General features: G+C 35.5%; 1 protein-coding gene across 50 annotated transcripts in view; it reads right to left on the minus strand.

The window, feature by feature from the left end:
• Positions 1 to 19,164, minus strand: part of LOC106873546 (uncharacterized) — a 174,516-nt gene that overhangs the window by 123,565 nt on the left and 31,787 nt on the right. For all 50 annotated transcript variants that reach the window (XM_089353197.1, XM_089353186.1, XM_089353184.1 and 47 more), the window contains exon 2: positions 18,467 to 18,544. In XM_089353197.1, the coding sequence (XP_089209323.1) occupies positions 18,467 to 18,485 (19 nt within the window). In that variant the 5' untranslated portion in view covers positions 18,486 to 18,544. The remainder of the gene's footprint in view (positions 1 to 18,466; positions 18,545 to 19,164) is intronic.

Below are 19,164 nucleotides of genomic sequence, written 5' to 3' on the forward strand. Positions count from 1 at the left end.
TAAGTTAGCAAGAAATTTTGAGGCAAAGTTTTAATTTAGATCTCTTTAAAGAGGACATTTGTATCCTAGAGGCAGGGCAGTCCAAACAGGTTGGTATCAAAAGATTTGATAACTGCCAAAAAGATCACTGAAGAAGAAGAAGTATGTTAGTACTTCTTAACAATGCTAGAAAGAACAGCAAGTATCATCGTCGTCGTCATTTAACGTCCACTTTCCATGCTGGCATGGGTTGGATGGTTTGACTGAGGATTGGTAAACTGGTAGACTGCACCAGGTTTCAATCTGATTTGGCAAGGTTTCTAAAGCTGGATGCCCCTCCTAACGCCAACCACTCCGAGAGTGTAGTGGGTGCTTTTTATGTGCCACCAAAACGGGAGCCAGTCAGGTGACACTGACATCAGCCACACTCAAATGGGGCTGTTTACATGCCACAGGAATAATAATGAGGAGATGGCTGTTTAGACGGTTTGAAAGATTTTGTTTTTAAACAACTATTCAAGGTTTTAATCAATGCCTACTCAAATTTTGTGTTGAATTTAAGAACATTTTTATGGATTTGTGAAGCACTTTGCGAATAGATTTAAGATGTTAACTCAAAGCTGTACACACAATAGAAACAGCTGTAATCCTTCCCTTGACACTTAATTTCTTTTAATAAAACATTCTCTATTTTCTATTTCAAAATCACAAGTCTCATTCATGTTTTGAGAGTATTCCTTCCATATAATACAAGACTCGCCATTTTAATGGTAACGCCATCCTAACCTTTTAAACAGGTTTTGCTCTAATTTAAACAGGTTTTGTTATAATTCATTTCAACAAGTTTCAATAGACATCCACCAATAAATGACTACCAATAGTTATTTGTTCTCTCTGTTGCTTGTAAAATGGACTAATCAGAACTGAATAATTCCAATACATGACTTTCTATGGTTTGACTGTTAATCAATTCTAAGTAATTGATTAATTGAGTTGCTTTACCTTAGCCAAAGTACATTACCCAGCTTATTTCAGTTTTCTCTGGCTACATAACAGCTATTACTCATATGTTATGATCGAGTGATTAGCAGTACAAAAGACATTTAATGGTAAATTATTTGCAACAGCTATCTGTACATTTCCATAGCTAAAACACAACACTTCTTGTTGTGTCTTGGGAGGGTCATTACACCAAATATTATAAACACACACACACACACACACAAATATCACTTCTTTAGTTAGTCAATTGGTTAAATATCTAACCAACTAACTAATCAATCGTTTGTTTAATGTGCTGGTTGTTTGTTTGTCAAAGTCCTTTTGTTGTTATTTGCAACCTCATCAATGATATATCATCTTGAGATTAATTATTTAATCAACACATTAATCAAAGATTGATTAGTGAGTTGTTTGGATTTTATCCAATTGACAAACAATAAAGTGGAATTGAACCAGTGTGTATGTGTTTATAATTATTGGGTGTAATGTCCCTCCCAAGACACAATAAGATTTGTTTCAACACACAAATTCCCATCAAGAATCTTGCAAAACAAAGTAAAACACAACATTTATCCAAAAATGGTAGGAATGAGTGTAAGACATTAAGAAGAGTACTTTTACAACCACCACCAGCTCAAATCCTCTACACAGTATTTGTATATTTGAGGGAGAACAGAGAGAAAATTATATTCTGATCTCAATGTGTATTAAAGACCAACTAATTTCCTTCGGCTGATACCAATTACACAAATTGCAAGCATTTGAAGAATCATCCAAATTTTTATCTCAAACATTCAAGAAAGGTTCACATATTTTCAAGTTTAAGCATCAACTCCAAAAGGTTTTGGTCTGTCCGAGGCTATAGTAGAAGACGCTTGCCCAAGGTGCCATGCAGTGAGACTGAACCTGGGACCGTATAGTTGGGAAGCAAACTTCTCACCACACAGCCAGGCCTGCCCCTACTGGTACAATTTCTTTTCTTTTTTTTCTAGCTAGATATTGAAGGAAATATTTAATATTCAACCAAGACTTTGTTAATATTTTAGATTTTACAGTTCTATATTTAAGAGATGAGGAATTATGTACATTTATTAACATTATTTACATTTGATGGATACTTGTCCTCATCTTTGTTGTTAGCACAACATTTCAGCTGATATACTCTCTAGCCTTCATCAGGTGTCTTGGGGAAATAATAATAATAATAACATTGAAAAATACCTTAGGAATGAGAACCTCGGTTCAAAATTTCCCCAAGACACCTGATGAAGGTTGGAGGGTATATCAGCCGAAATGTGTTAACAACAAACAAGATGAGGACAAATATCCATCAAATGTAAATAATGTATTTTAGATTTTGTTTGTCTTCTTCCCAGGAATTAGGGTGTTGCACTGACAAGTGCCAGACCATGGGCTCAATTTCCAGACCACTAATGCCATTAAGTATTTGTCCAAAGTACTGATGATTCTGCTGACTCACTGTCTCTCACTGTGTTAAATAATAAAAAGGAATAACAAATGAAATTGGTATTAATTCTTCTGAATGGCAAATCCATATTGGGAATTGTGAGTGAATATTGAGCTGTTGTTGTGAATACAGAACGATAAGATGAGATATTGGTCTCATGAGAAAACCTAATAACTCTCCAGAGCCAGTTCATGCAATGAGAGAAAATGGAATGGACAGAATGGATAAATTTAATAAAATGAGGTGTCAGAGAGAGAAAATGGCAGCCTTTTATGACTGAAATTAGCATTTTATAAGCGAGAATAATTTAAAGATGCAGAAGATATAGAAATAGTCCAAGTATAGAGATAAGTAAGAATCTATGAACACTGTGGTGACTAAATATAAAATCCCCATCATTTTAACACCCACTTCTCTAGGTTTGCATGGCTTGGACAGAATTTCACTGAAGCAGATTTTCTATGGTCAGAGGCCCTCCCTTTTGCCAATCTTTACCTATTTCCAGGAAAGGTAATATTTCTCCATGACTAAATACGTTTTCACACAAGATTGGAAATGAAGATGCTATGTGCAAGATGGTGAAGCTCGTTTATAACTTTCACAAAATGTCAAGGTAAAGAGACAGTAATGCAAACACACACACACACACACGACAGGTTTCTTTCAGTCTTCCCCGACCAAATCTCACACAGTTTTGGTTGGCCTAGGGCTATAGTGGAAAACACTTATCCAAGGTGCCATGCAGTGGAACTGAACCTGGAACCATGTAGTTAGGAAATGAACTTCTTAATCACACAGCCATGCTTGTGTCTCAGCATGAATTCCACTGAAACCAATTCTGTCATTAATCATACCACAACAGGGAATATTCTAAATTCTGTAAATATTTATTAATCTATTAGAATGGTAAATATGCTAAAACAGATGCCGTAATATATTTCATTGTATCCTTCTACATTCAAATTCTCTGAGACAAATTGGCATTTTTTCAATGATGATGATGGTGCAGCAAAATATATCCAAATAGTGCAATTAAATGCACCACTATTTGTATATTATTCTGTATCGTTAGCATCTTAATGTCCACTTTTCCATGTTTATAAGGATTGAATGGAGTTTATTCAGGCAAATTTTGGACAGCTGGACACCCTTCCTGTCACCAACCCTTACCTGTTTCCAAACAAGGTGATATATTCCCAATGGCCAAACAGGTTTCACAGAAGGTTGTCATACTGACTGTGTGATTTATTTTCTATGAAGCTTGTTTACAACTATCACACAAGGAGAAATTAACACACACACATATAAACATATGTATGTGTGAGTTAACATCTCACACACACACACACACACACGCAATATTTAAATATAGGAGTGGTTGTGTGGTAAGAAGTTTGCTTCCCAACCACATGGTTCTGGGTTGTGTGGCACCTTGGGCAAATGTCTTCTATAGCCTTGGGCTGACCAAAGCCTTGTGAATAGATTTGGTAGAGGGAAACTGAAAGAATCCCATCATATATATATATCTCCCCCACCATCGCTTGACAACTGATGTTGGTGTGTTTATGTCCCCGTAACTTAGCAGTTCAACAAAAGAGACCGATAGAATAAGTACTAGGCTTACAAAGAATAAGATCTGGGGTTGATTTGTTCGACTAAAGGTGGTGCTCCAGCATGGACACAGTTAAATGACTGAAATAAGTAAAAGAATAAAAGAATATATACACACATACACACACACACATATGCGTGGAGACACACACACACAGTGAGTTTCTTTAAGTTTCTGTCTACCAAATTCACTCAAGGTTTTGGTTGACCAAGGGGCAATAGTAAAAACACTTGCCCAAATGTTTCCAGTTGCACACTGTACCTGAACCTGAAACCTTGTGGTTGGGAAGCAAACTTTTCCCCACACAGCCATGCTCTTCTGTATATATTATTCTAATGCCCCATGTGTCCTGTTTATTGCTTTGTGACATTCAGTTTTGTTTTGGACAATAGGCACATTGTTGGCAGATGACATGTCTGGTAATGTAAGGCCAAAGAAAACATAGATCATGTCAGGCAATGATCAAAAGAGTATGGATCAGGAATAAAAGCAGCCAAAATGAGGTTCCTACCAAGGATCTCTGGAGTAATATTATTTGAGAGAATGCGTTACTCAGAGAGCCTCCCCAAGTCAAGCCACCACTTCTCTGCATTGAGAGGCCAAAGCTCCAGGACTATGGATATGTGATTAAAATGCTGCAAGAAATAATCAAAAGACAGATTCTTCAAGCTGAGCCAACTGGTAGGAGACCTGCAGAGTAGTGCAAGACCAAGTGGGTTGGATAATAGCCATAGTCTCAGTTGGTCACACTTTGTAATCCAGCCAGAAAGTCTAATGACAGTTGCTTCTGATTGGACAAAATGGAGGAGGTGCCCGAGGAGTCTACTCGCCATGACCTTCCCAGGAAAAGTGGGTGGAGAAGATGGATGGATGGATGGGTGGGTGGATGGAAACTATTGAGAAAAAAGATTGAGAAACTGAAACATTTTAATCAAAGCTAGGCTTGATGACAATGATGATGATGGTGATGACAACAGTGATGATGATGAAGAGGAGAGGATCATCATTATCATCATCACATACAAACAAAAGAGAGAAAAAAAGATGATTTCCAATTGACAGCGAAAAATTGACATTTATTGAAAGAGTTATCACATGCAGCACTATCAGGGAAATATCTACAGACCTAATATTTAATCTTATCAAATTTATGAAATAAATGCTGAGTAAACAAAGAGAATAATTGATTTTGTGTGTGTGTGTGTGTGTGTGTGTGTGTGTGTGCTAAAAAGAAAAATAGAAAAAAAACAGGGGAAAAAATCATTAAATAAATGATAAAACTTTATCAGTGTTGGTTTATTGTTATTTATCATATGAATTCAAAACTATGTCAAAGACCTGAAAAAAACTCACTAAATTTAATTTTGCTTCTTCAGTTAAATCCCTAAATAGTCTTACACTAACATAAACCCATACAAGGTTTACAGATCTTTGCAACTATCTTGATAAATTAACAGTTTATTCCATGTTGAAATGAAAATGTCACACGACAATAGCGTTTCACACAAAGGCAAGTCTATCACCAGTTTTGGGATTTTAACACCCCTGTGAACCTAGACAGATTTGCAGATTTATTCATTTACAAAACTGTCACAGTTTTCCTACAATAACAAAAGATAATTAATTTCATATTTGCAAGACAAAAAGAGAGCGAGGAAGAACAGAGAGAAACACAAGTAAATAAATAAGTAAATAGATGGTAGAATTTTCATCTCTGTTTAGCCAGTGTGTATTAGATGAATAGTAAACAAAGATTATTAAGTAATGAGTAGCAGAAAGTTGTTGTGACTGAGAGATTGATTTCAATTGCCATAAATAACAACTGCAAGTAATCTGGCATAAACCAGTGCAAGTTGCAGGCTTTACAGAAGTTAGCAAAAGTAAATGGAGAGCTAACACAATTTAGGTTAATTAGCAAAAGAAAATCTACTAAAAATATCAAAAGACTATCAGGTTGAATAAGATAGGAGTTATCGCCAAATTAGGAGACTTCTACAAGGACAAGTGAACAACAAGTTGCTAGAGAGAAATAGAAAGAAAACAGAACGAGAGAAAAATATTATTCAAAAAAGATTTCAGTGATATATATCAAAGAACTGGCTTAAAATAAATAAAGTTCTAAATTGTGAAAAAAAAAAAAAAAAAAGAAAATGGAAGAAAAGTATGAAAAATTTGAAGAGAAGGAGAGGGTGTAAGTAATGTAAAATACAAATAAAAGTGAGGCTGAGAAGGCAGCCATCTATGCAAGTTTGAGATGAGAGGGGGGGTAGTCAGACCATATATTGAGAGGACACATGTTAACTATAAAGAGAAAACAGTCTGAGAGAAATCATGAGGTGGCTTTTTTTGTTCATACAACTACATTAACTCTTTAGAGCTTAAAGCAGCCAGATCTGGCTAATATATTCTAATTTATGTTCTAACTGGCCAGATCTGGCCTCTCCCATCAACCCGATAATGTCATACTGAAAATAAACAATAATATTATCAAAATCTTGGAGTAATGAGATAATGATCGATTACTTCAAAACAATATGAATAAATAAGCATTCCATTTGACAGAGTAATCTGAATGCTAAAGGGTTTTAAATAATAACCATTATTAAGAAAACACTGGAACTTTACAGTAAACCATTTTTATAAAATCTTTTCACTACATTGAGAGTAATTTAGTCTTGATGAATTTCAAATATTATCATCATCATTATTGTTTAAACATCTAGTTTTTCATGCTTGCATGAGTCGGATGGATTTTACTGAGGCAAATTTTCTACAACCAGATGACCATCTTGTTGCCATCTCCCATCTGTTAGCAAAGCAGGTTTGTCCCTTAACCCCGCTTGTATAACAGTGATGCTCATTTACCACCACTATGGGATGTCGAGACAAAAGTGCACACAAACATATCTTTCCAAGGATGGGGCAGGGCAGCATTCGTAGCCACCTTAAATGTTCAGTTAGAGAACAATGAAGAATAGTTATGATGTTAGAATAGGTTTTAGAGATTTCCAGAATCCAAACACGACATTGAAAATGTTGGAATATAAACTTTATGCTACTCTTCTCTCTATTAACTATGCATGGAAATAGAAACCTGGAATTCAAACAAAAAACCTAGTAAAGGGTATTGGTTTCGAATTTTGACACAAGGCCAGCAATTTCAGGGTAAGTTGATTACATTAACCCCAGTGTGTAACTGGTACTTATTTTATCGACCCTGAAAGAAGAAAAGGCAAAGTCAACCTTGACAGCATTTGAACTCAGAACGTAAAGACAGATGAAATGCTGCTGAGCATTTTGCCTGGCGTGCTAACCATTCTGCCACCTCGCCGTCTTAAACCCAGCAAAGTCTGTTCCAATATAATCTATGGAGATTATAAAGGCAGCGAGCTGGCAGAATCGATTGCACGCCAGGTGAAGTGCTTTGTGATATTTCGTCTGTCATTACGTTCTGAGTTCAAATTCTGTCGAGGTCAACTTTGCCTTTCATCATTTCGGGGTCGATTAAATAAGTACCAGTTATGCACTGGGGTTGATGTAATCGTCTTAATCCCTTTGTTTGTCCTTGTTTGTCCCCTCTATGCTTAGCCCCTTGTGGGCAATAAAGAAATAAATATAATCTACAGAGATAAGTGCAGGAAGAGCCGCATGGGTAAAAATGGCTTAGTTTGTAACTCAATTTTCCACTCTAGCTTCAGGTTGGCCAATACCTTGCAGGTAGACAAGCTGAGTGCCAACTGTGTCACGTGTGTGTGTGTGTGCATGCATGTGCCTGCATGCATGCATGTGCACCTGGATGGGGTGAGCATACAGGTGTAAATGATGCATCAAATTAGATCCATCATCACTGTTTAATGTCTGGAGAGGGTTAAAGTATTGTAGTGGAGCTGAAAGAGATAAAATAGAGGTGATGTGGTGTGAAGGTGGCCTCAGGGTCCAAGGTGAATAGAAGAGAATGGGAACAGAATAAAGAGTGGGTGGGAAGGCAGGGAAGGGTAGATGACAACTGTAGAGATTTTATGGGGTTAAAAGGGTGGATAAAGGGTGAGGGATACAAGTTAAGTGTGTTTGTGGGGTCGGGAAGGGGGGGTCTATGTTTGTGTATGTCTGTGTGCAACCAACACAAACATGATAGCAAGGTTATGATAGAAAAGAAATGAGCTTCAAAAGTAGTTGGAACAATGTTGTTCCTGTTATTTCTATAAACTATTGGCCTGGTACTACTGACATTTAGTCTTCCACAGTTTCTTTGACTTGCACGTTTTGTATATTTTTGTAAGCAACAAGCACAGTTTAAAAGACTGCATTGTAGATTGTGAACATGCTAAAATAACCAAAACTGTTTGTTGAAGTTTAGGTTCAAAAGATTCAAGTCCGAGATCAGTCATTAAATAAATTTACCAAACAACTGCATTGAAGATTTTATTTCTGCTTCCTACCCAGTGAAATGTGATCTTCCAGTCTGCATCAAAAGAGAATAACTTGACATAAAAACCAGCTTCAACCACAACAAACCATCCAACATACAAAGCTGATGACAAAACCCAAAGGGAGTAATTACCAGAATCACCACGGAGACCAATGATAATTCCCACTTTACCTCAATATAAAACCTTGTTGTACATTTTATATTAGCCTACACACAACACCTGAATGTACAATATTACATATCTCAGCTGATTCGTTTTAACCTTTCAGCATTCAAATTACTGTCAAATGGAATGCTTTATCAATTCACATTGTTTTTTAATTAGCTATGCATTATCTCATAGCTTTGAACTTTTAATGATGTGATCAGTTATTTTTAGAATGACATTGTAGGATAAGTGTGAGGAGTGGATCTGGCCAGTTTGAACATAAAACAGGAAGAATATTTGGGCCAGATTTGGCTGGTTTAAATGTTAAAGGGTTAAATATAATTCATAAATCTCCTTGAAACCACAACAAAATATGTACAGAAAAGCTTTCAATTAGAAGATCATCTTTTCCCATTTCCATAGAAATAAATACCAAACATCACTACTTTTATCCTGCTCTGAAGGCTGAGCCATGTAACAAGTCTTAACTAAACAATGTAAATTAATAAAAAGAGCTTCACCTGCTAGAAGTAGCAGCCAATCCTCTTTAAATCATACCCAACTGCCTTAAAAAGAGACACAGCAGATAATATAAACCAGAAGTATATTTTGCATAAAAGAAAAGATGAATGTTCATGACTGTTGTGATGAGAGTCTTGACACTCCCTTGCGATAAATAGACTGGAACAAGCGATTATAAATAGTAGCAGTCAGAGTGAAGTTTGTGTTTTAGTTGGAGTTGAGTTCACAGTGAAGTGGGAAGGTGTCAGCTGGTTGGTTCATTTGGAATATTGACTGTTGGTTCATGGAGAGATTACGGATCATTACGCTGTTGTTACAAATGCATCTTTATCTTGTTTACTGTTACAACACTGGTACAGTATATCTAAACCATCTGTGACAATATCATGATGGTACTATGACATCGGAGACAGAGGATACAACAAGGACTAAAATACCTTTTGTCCTGGGTCGTCTCAGTCAGAGTCAACCTAGGGTTAAACAGCATTCATCAGTCAGTCAGTCACCTGAACCTGTAATCAATCTAGTTTCCACTCTGTTGAGATTACCTTAATTAATTATCATTACTTTTCTCGTTATATGTTTCTAACCTAATTTCAATGTTTAAGTTTGATGAAGGAGTCTAACTCTCATAACCTTTGTAGATTGCCAACTTTCTTTTGAGTCTGAGACAGAAAACCTCAATATATCAAAGTTTAGATAAATAACAATATTGAAAAAAAAACAAACAAAAAAAAAACATCAGATTTCAGGTGTAAAACTAAACAGAAATCAAATATAACACAGGTGATAATTCCTTGATTAAGATTGATTATTGATCTAATGAACCAAACATTTGGCACCAAGTCATTGATGTCTCAGCCAACTGGTTGAAGAATACAATCATTCTTTTTTCTTTTATTTCTTTCAATCATTTGACTGCAGCCAAGCTGGAGCAATGCTTTGAAGAATCTTTAGTCAAAGGAATCGACCTCAGCACTCTTTTTAAAACCTGTTACTTATTCTATCAGCCTCTTTTGCCAAACCACTAAGTTATGGGGACATAATCACACCAACACCAGTTGTCAAGTAGTGGTGGAGGAGAGGGACGACAAGACACACATACATTTAATATATATATATATATATATATATATATATATATATATATATATATAAAACCAAGAAAAAGAACAAATTTGAAAGGTCAGTGTTCATATCCACTTGGTATATTTCAAAGCATCAGAAACTCCACAGTATACTTAAGTGCATTCATAGATAAATGATATGATATTAAAATATATAAATGTAATTGCAAGGTTGTATGTCAATATTAAAATCAATGAGGATATTAAAATATGCATTTGGTGAATGTAATCCAAAAAGATGAGAATGTTGGCATAAAATGATTTTAAGAAGAATCTTCAGCAGGTACAAAGTCTGATGGCCATTTCAAGAAAATAATGGTTGGTATGGGCAAGCTAATCTAAAAGGATTTATAAAAGAGTTATTGAAATTTTTAAATTTTAAGCAATGTGAGAAATTTAAATTTTTTTTAAATTCGCTTCTGTGTTGGAACATACTGTTCAGGTGGATGATATAATAAGAGCTAAATTTACATATTTAAATAGGTTATGAAGCTATTTGATAATAGTGTTTTAAGATGAATCCAAATGCAGAAAGGGTAAATAGGTTAAAATCATATAAACTAATTAGTTTTGGAAAAAAATTTAAAAGTTGATAAATATTTATGTCTACAAAGAATAATGACATCTGAAATCTTATTAAGTAAAACTTTTTTGTCAGCACGGAGTATATTGATCGCTTCTTTTGTGCATAATTTACAATTTCTGGTGTGTGTGTTGTATGGTGTCATTTCCATTATAATAGACCAATCCAGGCTGAATTCTTTATTATGCATTTTTAATTTATTAATGTGGATAGCTGGTGCGATAGAGTTTTTTGTTTCTTGATTAATAAATGAATTTGTGTGACCCCTATATCTAGTCTTAAAGTCAGTCATATTTATGTATTAACCCTCCTTTTCCCCTCCAAGTCAGTAACAGCCCTAAATTATTTCTTAGGATCATTGATAGGTATTTCCCATTAGGCCATAAATATCATCCCATCTGTAACAGATCCTGCCTTAAATTATCGTACTCAACTACGCCTAATCTAGGATCTATAATGATAGACTAAAACTTAGGAATAATGGTATAGATAGAGATGACAATAAGAATCCTGATATTAAAAATATAAAGAGGCAAAGCATGGAAATAAAACATGTAATTGCTGTAACTGGGTTTTATGTCTTTTAAAGGGATTCTGTTTAAGGAGAAATATTGTGTATAAAGTTGAGATTTCAACCCTTAGTGAATCAAAGAAGATATACATAGGAAGTACAACTGTCTTTAAGGCTAGATATAGGAGTCACACAAATTCATTTATTAATCAAGAAACAAAAAACTCAACCGCACCAGCTATCCACATTAATAAATTAAAAATGTGTAATAAAGAATTCAGTCTGGATTGGTCTATTATAATGGAAATGATACCATACAATGCACACACCAGAAATTGTAAATTATGCACAAAAGAAGCGATCAATATACTCCGTGCTGACAAAAAAGTTTTACTTAATAAGATCTCGGATGTAATTATTCTTTGTAGACATAAATATTTATCGACTTTTAAATTTTTTTCCAAAAATAATTAGTTTATATGATTTTAACCTATTTACCCTTTCTGCATTTGGATTCATCTTAAAACACTATTATCAAATAGCTTCATAACCTATTTAAATATGTAAATTTAGCTCTTATTCTATCATCCACCTGAACAGTATGTTCCGACATAGCATTCAAATTTTTAAAATTCTAAAATTTCTCACATTGCTTAAAATTTTAAGATTAACTCTGATGAGAGAAATGTAGAGGATTGTTATGGTTGGAATTAACTCGCCAACCTATATTTTCTCGAAACAGCTGTCAGACTTTATACCTGCTGAAGATTCTCCTTAAAATCATTTTATACCAACATTTTCATCTCTTTGAATTAATGCTATGCATTCACCAAATGCATATTTTAATATCCTCATTGATTTTAATACCAACATACAGCCTCACAAGTACAGTTATTTAATTATATGTTTTTATATTTTTATATTATATCATGCATATATGAATGCACGTATGTATGTTGTGAGGTATTCCGATGCTTTGAAATATACCGAGTAAATATGAATACTGACTTATAAATTTGTTCTCTCTTTCTTGGCTTTATATTCCTGACACTTTATTAGAGCGCTAATTAGTTGTGCTGTATAAGGGGATAATAATCCCATTTATTTCTTCATTATACATTGTAAAACATAACTGTCACCACTACTACATGAACCTAATGATTGCATAATTTAATGCATGAACGTAGTAGTTCAATCAGAATGGACAGTTAATATTCTATCATTTCATTATATTATATTATATTATTATTATAAGATTGTAAATAAAACATGAAAATCAAAGTTGGAATTTCTTTGAGTAATATATATATGCACACACATACATACCCACACACATACGATGGGCTTCTTTCAGTTTCTGTCAACCAAATCCACTCATAAAGCTTTAGTTAGCCTGAGACTATAGTAGAAGATGCTTGCCCAATGTGCCATGCAGTGGGACTGAACCTGGGACCATGTGCTTGAGAACCCAAATCTGCACCTATAATAATTTCCTTCAGTAGTACTCATGCATTGAAGATCAAATCTTTAAACAAAGGTGGTTCTGTTTAAAAGTAACTGCTGATTTTGTAGATGGAAACTGAAAGAAGCCTGTCATGTATGTGTGTGTGTGCAAGTATGCATATACACACACATACAAGCATACATGTCTGTGTGTACCCTTGTCTTGACATGTGATCATTGTCAATGAGTATTATCATCCTACAAGCATTGTTATCTGTTTCCAGTCTTCCATGAAAAACATGTCTGGCCATATGGAAATGTGATCCGTCTCGGAAACAGGTGAAGTTTGCCAGCTGGAAAGTTCCGTTACTATACAATTTAATTCTAATAACCATTCACAATAGCATTTTCATACCTCATTTTAAAAATATGCTCTTATTCTATCCAGGATATATTTAACAAGAAACACAAAAATATATTCTATAAAAATTATTATTAAAAACATCTAAAAATTCTTAAATACAACCCTAACAACATATAAAAAGCGTTTACATGATTTTTATATTTCACTTACAACATTCACATAACAATAATACAGGAAGCATTCCCACTACCAGCTCACAAATCACTCAACATTACAAAAACATACTCATATCCGAGTAGACAGACCCTTTCACAATGGGGGTCGTCTTATAACACACATAACTTTGCATTCAATGTATGAATACCACAAACAACATTTGTAAAATAACGGGGAAAATGACATTACACTAAAAATATAAACTTTCGAAATAAAAACGAGCAATACGAAATACATTGAGATATATATATATATACATACATACACACACCAGCAACTTAAATAACCACCCCACTAAATTATACATTCCAACAACAACACTATCACAAACACCACAAGTGAAGGAGACATTAATGCACTAAACACCTCCAGGTCGGCTAATGGTACAGATAACAAGGGGAGGTAACATGATATCATAATGGCTGAACTCTCTTTGTACCCTAAATAATCCACACCGACACACAAACCTACCCCCAGCAAGTCAACTACAACAACTGTTCGTCAGGCACCACCTTGTGCTTCACACTCTTCACTCACAATCATCAGCATAGGCACCGCACTGCATGCATTCCACAAAGACGGCTAAAAAAAGAAGGAGAAAAAACAACATCCTACAAAGCAATATTAAAAAAATACAACCCAATTGCATGCTGGGAAGAGGAAACTTCATAAAATAACAGACAACCACACAAAAACTACATAAAATAATAATAATAATGATGATGATGATGATGATAATAATAAACCAGTAAAAAAACAGAAAACTGACAAACATCTGTGTGCAACATAAACCACAAAACAGTAGAACACTGTCTAGATTAACAACAACAACAACAACAACGATTCCAGCAGACCTTGTGTCAGAATAACCTCAAATACTGACATTGCCAGACCAAATAAATGTCCTCATTCTTAAATATTTCTCAAAAATCAGCCACCACAAAACCTCACAAAGAAAGTAGGAACTCATCAGGAAATATGCACCTTTCCATCCAGACCACAGTTTTGACCATTTTTCTTCCATCAGACACTCAAAATGCATGAAAGAAATCTAAAAACTCAAAAACCTCAGTGCTTGGAGTCCAGACAAAATCACAGATTTATACCTAAAAACACCTGAATGCTTTTGAAGGAACCACTGACTCATTAGCAAGAGCAGTTATTCTTTTTTAATACCCAGAACCTGGAAGACAGAGAAAACCATAATTCTAAAACCCAACAAAAAAGAAAAAACAAAAAAAAATCAAGTAAAATAACACAAAACAGGCAGACCTATCACTCTTCATTCTTTGATTTTACTAACTCACCGCCCCTCCCCACTCCACCCTTTCTCCAAATCAAAAGATTCAGACAGCACATAATGCACAATGACCCCAACAACAACCAGCCACAACCACCACCAGCCTATATGTACCAATCTAACCACCATCAACATCAGTGAGACTTCCTCCACCCTTCTTCACTAACCACTCACACAGAAACTATTCAGCACCACCTTAAAAAACAACAAAAAACTGCCACTAGTTGGCAAATTATTTGTCAGGTTGCCAAAACTATGGAATTAATGTACACAATCAGCACTTCTAGAATCTGCAATAAATGGAGTGCTTTGAGGATGTGTTGTCCTATCAGCCACTCTTTTCAACTTTTCTACTTCAAAACATCCAACCTCATCTGCAAAAGACATCAAATTCATACACTCCCACAATTCTTCTTCAGACATGGCTGCACTACAAATCCAGTCACCAAGAAACCTGGCACCAAAAGACTGAGAACAGCAGCACCTGCCAAATCTTGCTGTCCTCCTTTTTACCAGCAACTCCACAGAACATCAAACACACCCACACACACATCATCATCATCATCGTTAAAGAAAAAAAAAAAACAGAAAACAAAAATACTAAGAGTTCCATACAACAGCTCTGTAACATTACCAACCCACAATCCTTAATAAAGCAATCACAGACAATCATATTTGGCCAGCAAAAAAAAAACAACAACAACAAGGCTGATGAGGTACAAACTATACATTAAATACAACCCTACCTGGGCTGCCTCCGATCTCTCTTCAATCAATCACAAGAAACTACAAGAAACCCAAAACAGTTTGCTTGATACCATAACAGGTTTTATACACACTGCATCCACAAGCCACCTCCATAATGAACCAAAGGAGTAAAACTGAAAGACTTGCTGGACATGCAAGAGGCACACTCTGTTGCCTTGACAATCCATGATGACCAAAAAAAAAAAACCTCTCCAAACACTCAGATACATCTACAATATTTCAATGCAACATTATTAAAACACTTTCTCTCTCTCTCTCTCTCTCTCTCTCTCTCTCTCTTTCTGTCTTTCAACATTATACTAGAGAAACAGATACACACAGCAACAGCATCTGTGCTGGCGTCACATTAAAAGCACCCAGCACACTCTGTAAAGTGGTTGGCATTAGGAAGGGCATCAAGGTGTAGAAGCCATACCAACACACGCAAACAAATAGAGCTTGGTGTAGTTCTCCAGCCTTACCAGCTCCTCTTGTCACACCATCCAACCCATGCCAGCATGGAAAACAGACACTGAATGATGATGATGATGATGATCAATAACCTCACTGGTCCTAAACACTGAGATGGTAATTATATTAGCAGCAATTATTGTTAAGGAACAATAATTAAATTATTGTTCTGACCATATCTTCCTTGACCACCTCTGCTACAATCACCATCAGAAGACACAGGAATAGACTGGACAACAGAGAGAAAGAGAAAGAGTACAAGATGTTGGAGAATGCAGTATGGTCACTGCTAGGTGGAAACATGGTCTAACTCAGTGGTTCTCAACCTGGGTCCATATAAGATTTTGGTGTTAAAATTTATTGGCAATAAATCAGTTATGCTTCTACAATACACAAAATATTTTACTTTTTTTTATACAATTCCTAATAATATTAATTGTATAAATTTTATAGGATTTTTTTAAATATCAAATGACTAGGAGGGTCCCTTGAGTAAAACAGGAACCAAAAGAGGCCATGGGCAAAAAAATGGTTGAGAACCACTGGTCAAACTAGAAGATGGATCTGTGAGCTGTTTTTTGTTATTCAACCAACTACATATTGCCCAATGACTGACCTGTCTCTACAAAACAATATGTTGCCCAATGACTAACCGATCAGGACTGATCTGCGTCCAAACAACAACATATTCCTATCATAAAACCATTTCCACTCAATGTTGTTGGCTTTCACCAATGTTTCCTTAAAATATCTCAATCTGCTTAGTGGAACATTCAGATCAGATGATCCATTGTCAACGTATTAGAGAAACACCATGTTTAAACACACAAAAACATTTCATGCTTTATGTACATATACCAAGATACTTTATATGTTTGATATTCTGGAAAATATTCTTAATAAAGTTCCATGTCTTTGGATCTTCACAAACAAGAGAAATTCATCACAAATTCTCATTACATAAAATGTTTTCTCATGAAAGAATTTGCGCTGCTGTAATTAACAGATGCATAAATCTATTAATCATCATCATTTAATGTCTTCTTTCCATACTGGCATGGGTTGGATGGCTTGACTGGAACTGGTGAGTCAGTTCATTGAAGTAAATTGTCTTCAGCCAGACCCCTTTTCCTGTTACAAACTTTCACCCTTTTTGCAAGCATGGCAATATTTTCTCCATTGCTGGATGGGTTTTCATGGATGATTAGAGAAGAATGACACCACTTGCATAACAATGAAACTCGTTTACAATTATCACACAATATCAAGACAAGGAGACAAACTTGTATTTCCTTATCTTCATATCACATACTAGTTGTAAACAAGTGTTACCATCATACAAGCAGTGTCCTTCACTTTTACCCGATTGTTGGTGACTGGAAAGGCATCCAGCCATAGAAAATTTGCTTCAATTAATTCTGTCTGACCCATGCAAGCAATGAAAAGTGGATGTTAAAATGAGGATGATGATGCACTGTATCATCATCATCATCATTTAATATCCACGTTTCATTGCTGGCATGAGTTGGGCAGTTTGACAGGAGTGGATAAGCCACAGGACTGCACCAAGCACCACTGTCTGCATTGGTTTTTACAGCTGGATGCTCTTCCTGACACCAACCACTTTACAAAAGTGTACTGAGTGCCTTTTTTTTTCTTTTTACATGACACTAGCACTAGTCAAGTCTGCTTTGACATGTATACAAGTGGTTTCCCACAGTTCTTGTCTTCCAAATTCACTCACAAGTCCTTGGTCATCCCGAGGCTGTAGTAGAAGGCACTTGCTCAAGTTGTCATGCAATGGAACTGAACCTGGAACCACATGGTTGGAAAGTGAACTTCATAACCAAGCTGCCATACTGGTGCACACACACACACACACACACACACACACACACACACACACACACAGTATGGCCAAATGGTTAAAAAGTTCGTTTTATAAGCATATGGTCCCAGGTTCAATCTCACTGCATGGCATCTTTGGTAAAAATTGTGGAGAGAGAAACTGTACAGAAGCCCATCTAATGGATTGTATCTGGAATTCAAAAGGTCCGGACTTGTCACACACAGACACACACCATGTCACGTTGATTCTGCCTGAGGATTACATTAACAGTACTTGGGGTCTGTGGAACATATAGTTACTAAGGAGTTAATTCAGGGGCAGGTAATTCAGGTGATCAAACAACACTGAATCCTCATCATCAACTGATGGTGACCCACACTATACACACACACACACACACACACACACAATGTAGGATAGAGGGTGAATGCATATCTTTTAAATATCAAAAAATAATTATTTCAATTTGAGGAAGAAGGGCAGCAATTTCAAGAGGAGAGTGTAAGTGAATGTCATTAACCCCAGTAGTTGACTGGTATTTTATGGACCCTAGAAAGATGAAAAGCAAAAGTTGACTTTGACAGGATTTGAACTCAGAATGTTTTAAGGACTGGAACAAATAGTGCAAAGCACTTTTTTCTGTTGCTCTATCACTGCACCACCCTTGTCTCAACAAATAAGAAAATATTTCCTACCTTCCTGAGTATCAGCCATTTTCAATATGTACAATTAAGGAACTGCAACTGGTAATGTCTTCTTCACTGACTTCAATTCTGTAAACAAAGTAGACGTTTGTTTAGATCAGCTGAGGAATATATTCTTACAATACAAGCTTATGTTGATAGCAATAACAGAGAAACATATGAAGAAATATCTCATCGTAATTCAGTTGGCATAGTAACGGAATATTTAGTAAACGATATTCCAAAATAACAGAAGCATACATGCAAGAATGTAAGACTTGTATATTTTGATAAAACAGGTTTCATATATATATATACATACATACACGCATATTACACACATATGCACTTTATATAAAACAATTGGTGTAGCAAGATTGTACTCAACTGTTACAAGGGTAAAGGAAATGCCTAAGAAGCAATTACAAAAGATATCAAATTGCTGGATTAGGTGATGAAAATTACAGAAAGGACCACAGCTCAACTAATTAGGAAAGAGTTAGCCTAGATGAGATGCAGTTCTCTGGCTTGTCAACTCCTCTCAAAATGTCTAACCCATACCAGCATGGAGAATGGATGTTAAACAATGAGAATGATATATGTAGTCATCAGCTCCTTCTTGTTTCCAAATATTTCATATAAATACACACACATGTGCATGTGTGTATGTGCATCACAGAATCTTCCGAAACCAGACACCAATATCTAAC

The sequence above is a fragment of the Octopus bimaculoides genome, chromosome 6, assembly GCF_046866305.1.
Source record: "Octopus bimaculoides isolate indiv1 chromosome 6, ASM4686630v1, whole genome shotgun sequence".
In the NCBI taxonomy this organism is placed as follows: domain Eukaryota; kingdom Metazoa; phylum Mollusca; class Cephalopoda; order Octopoda; family Octopodidae; genus Octopus; species Octopus bimaculoides.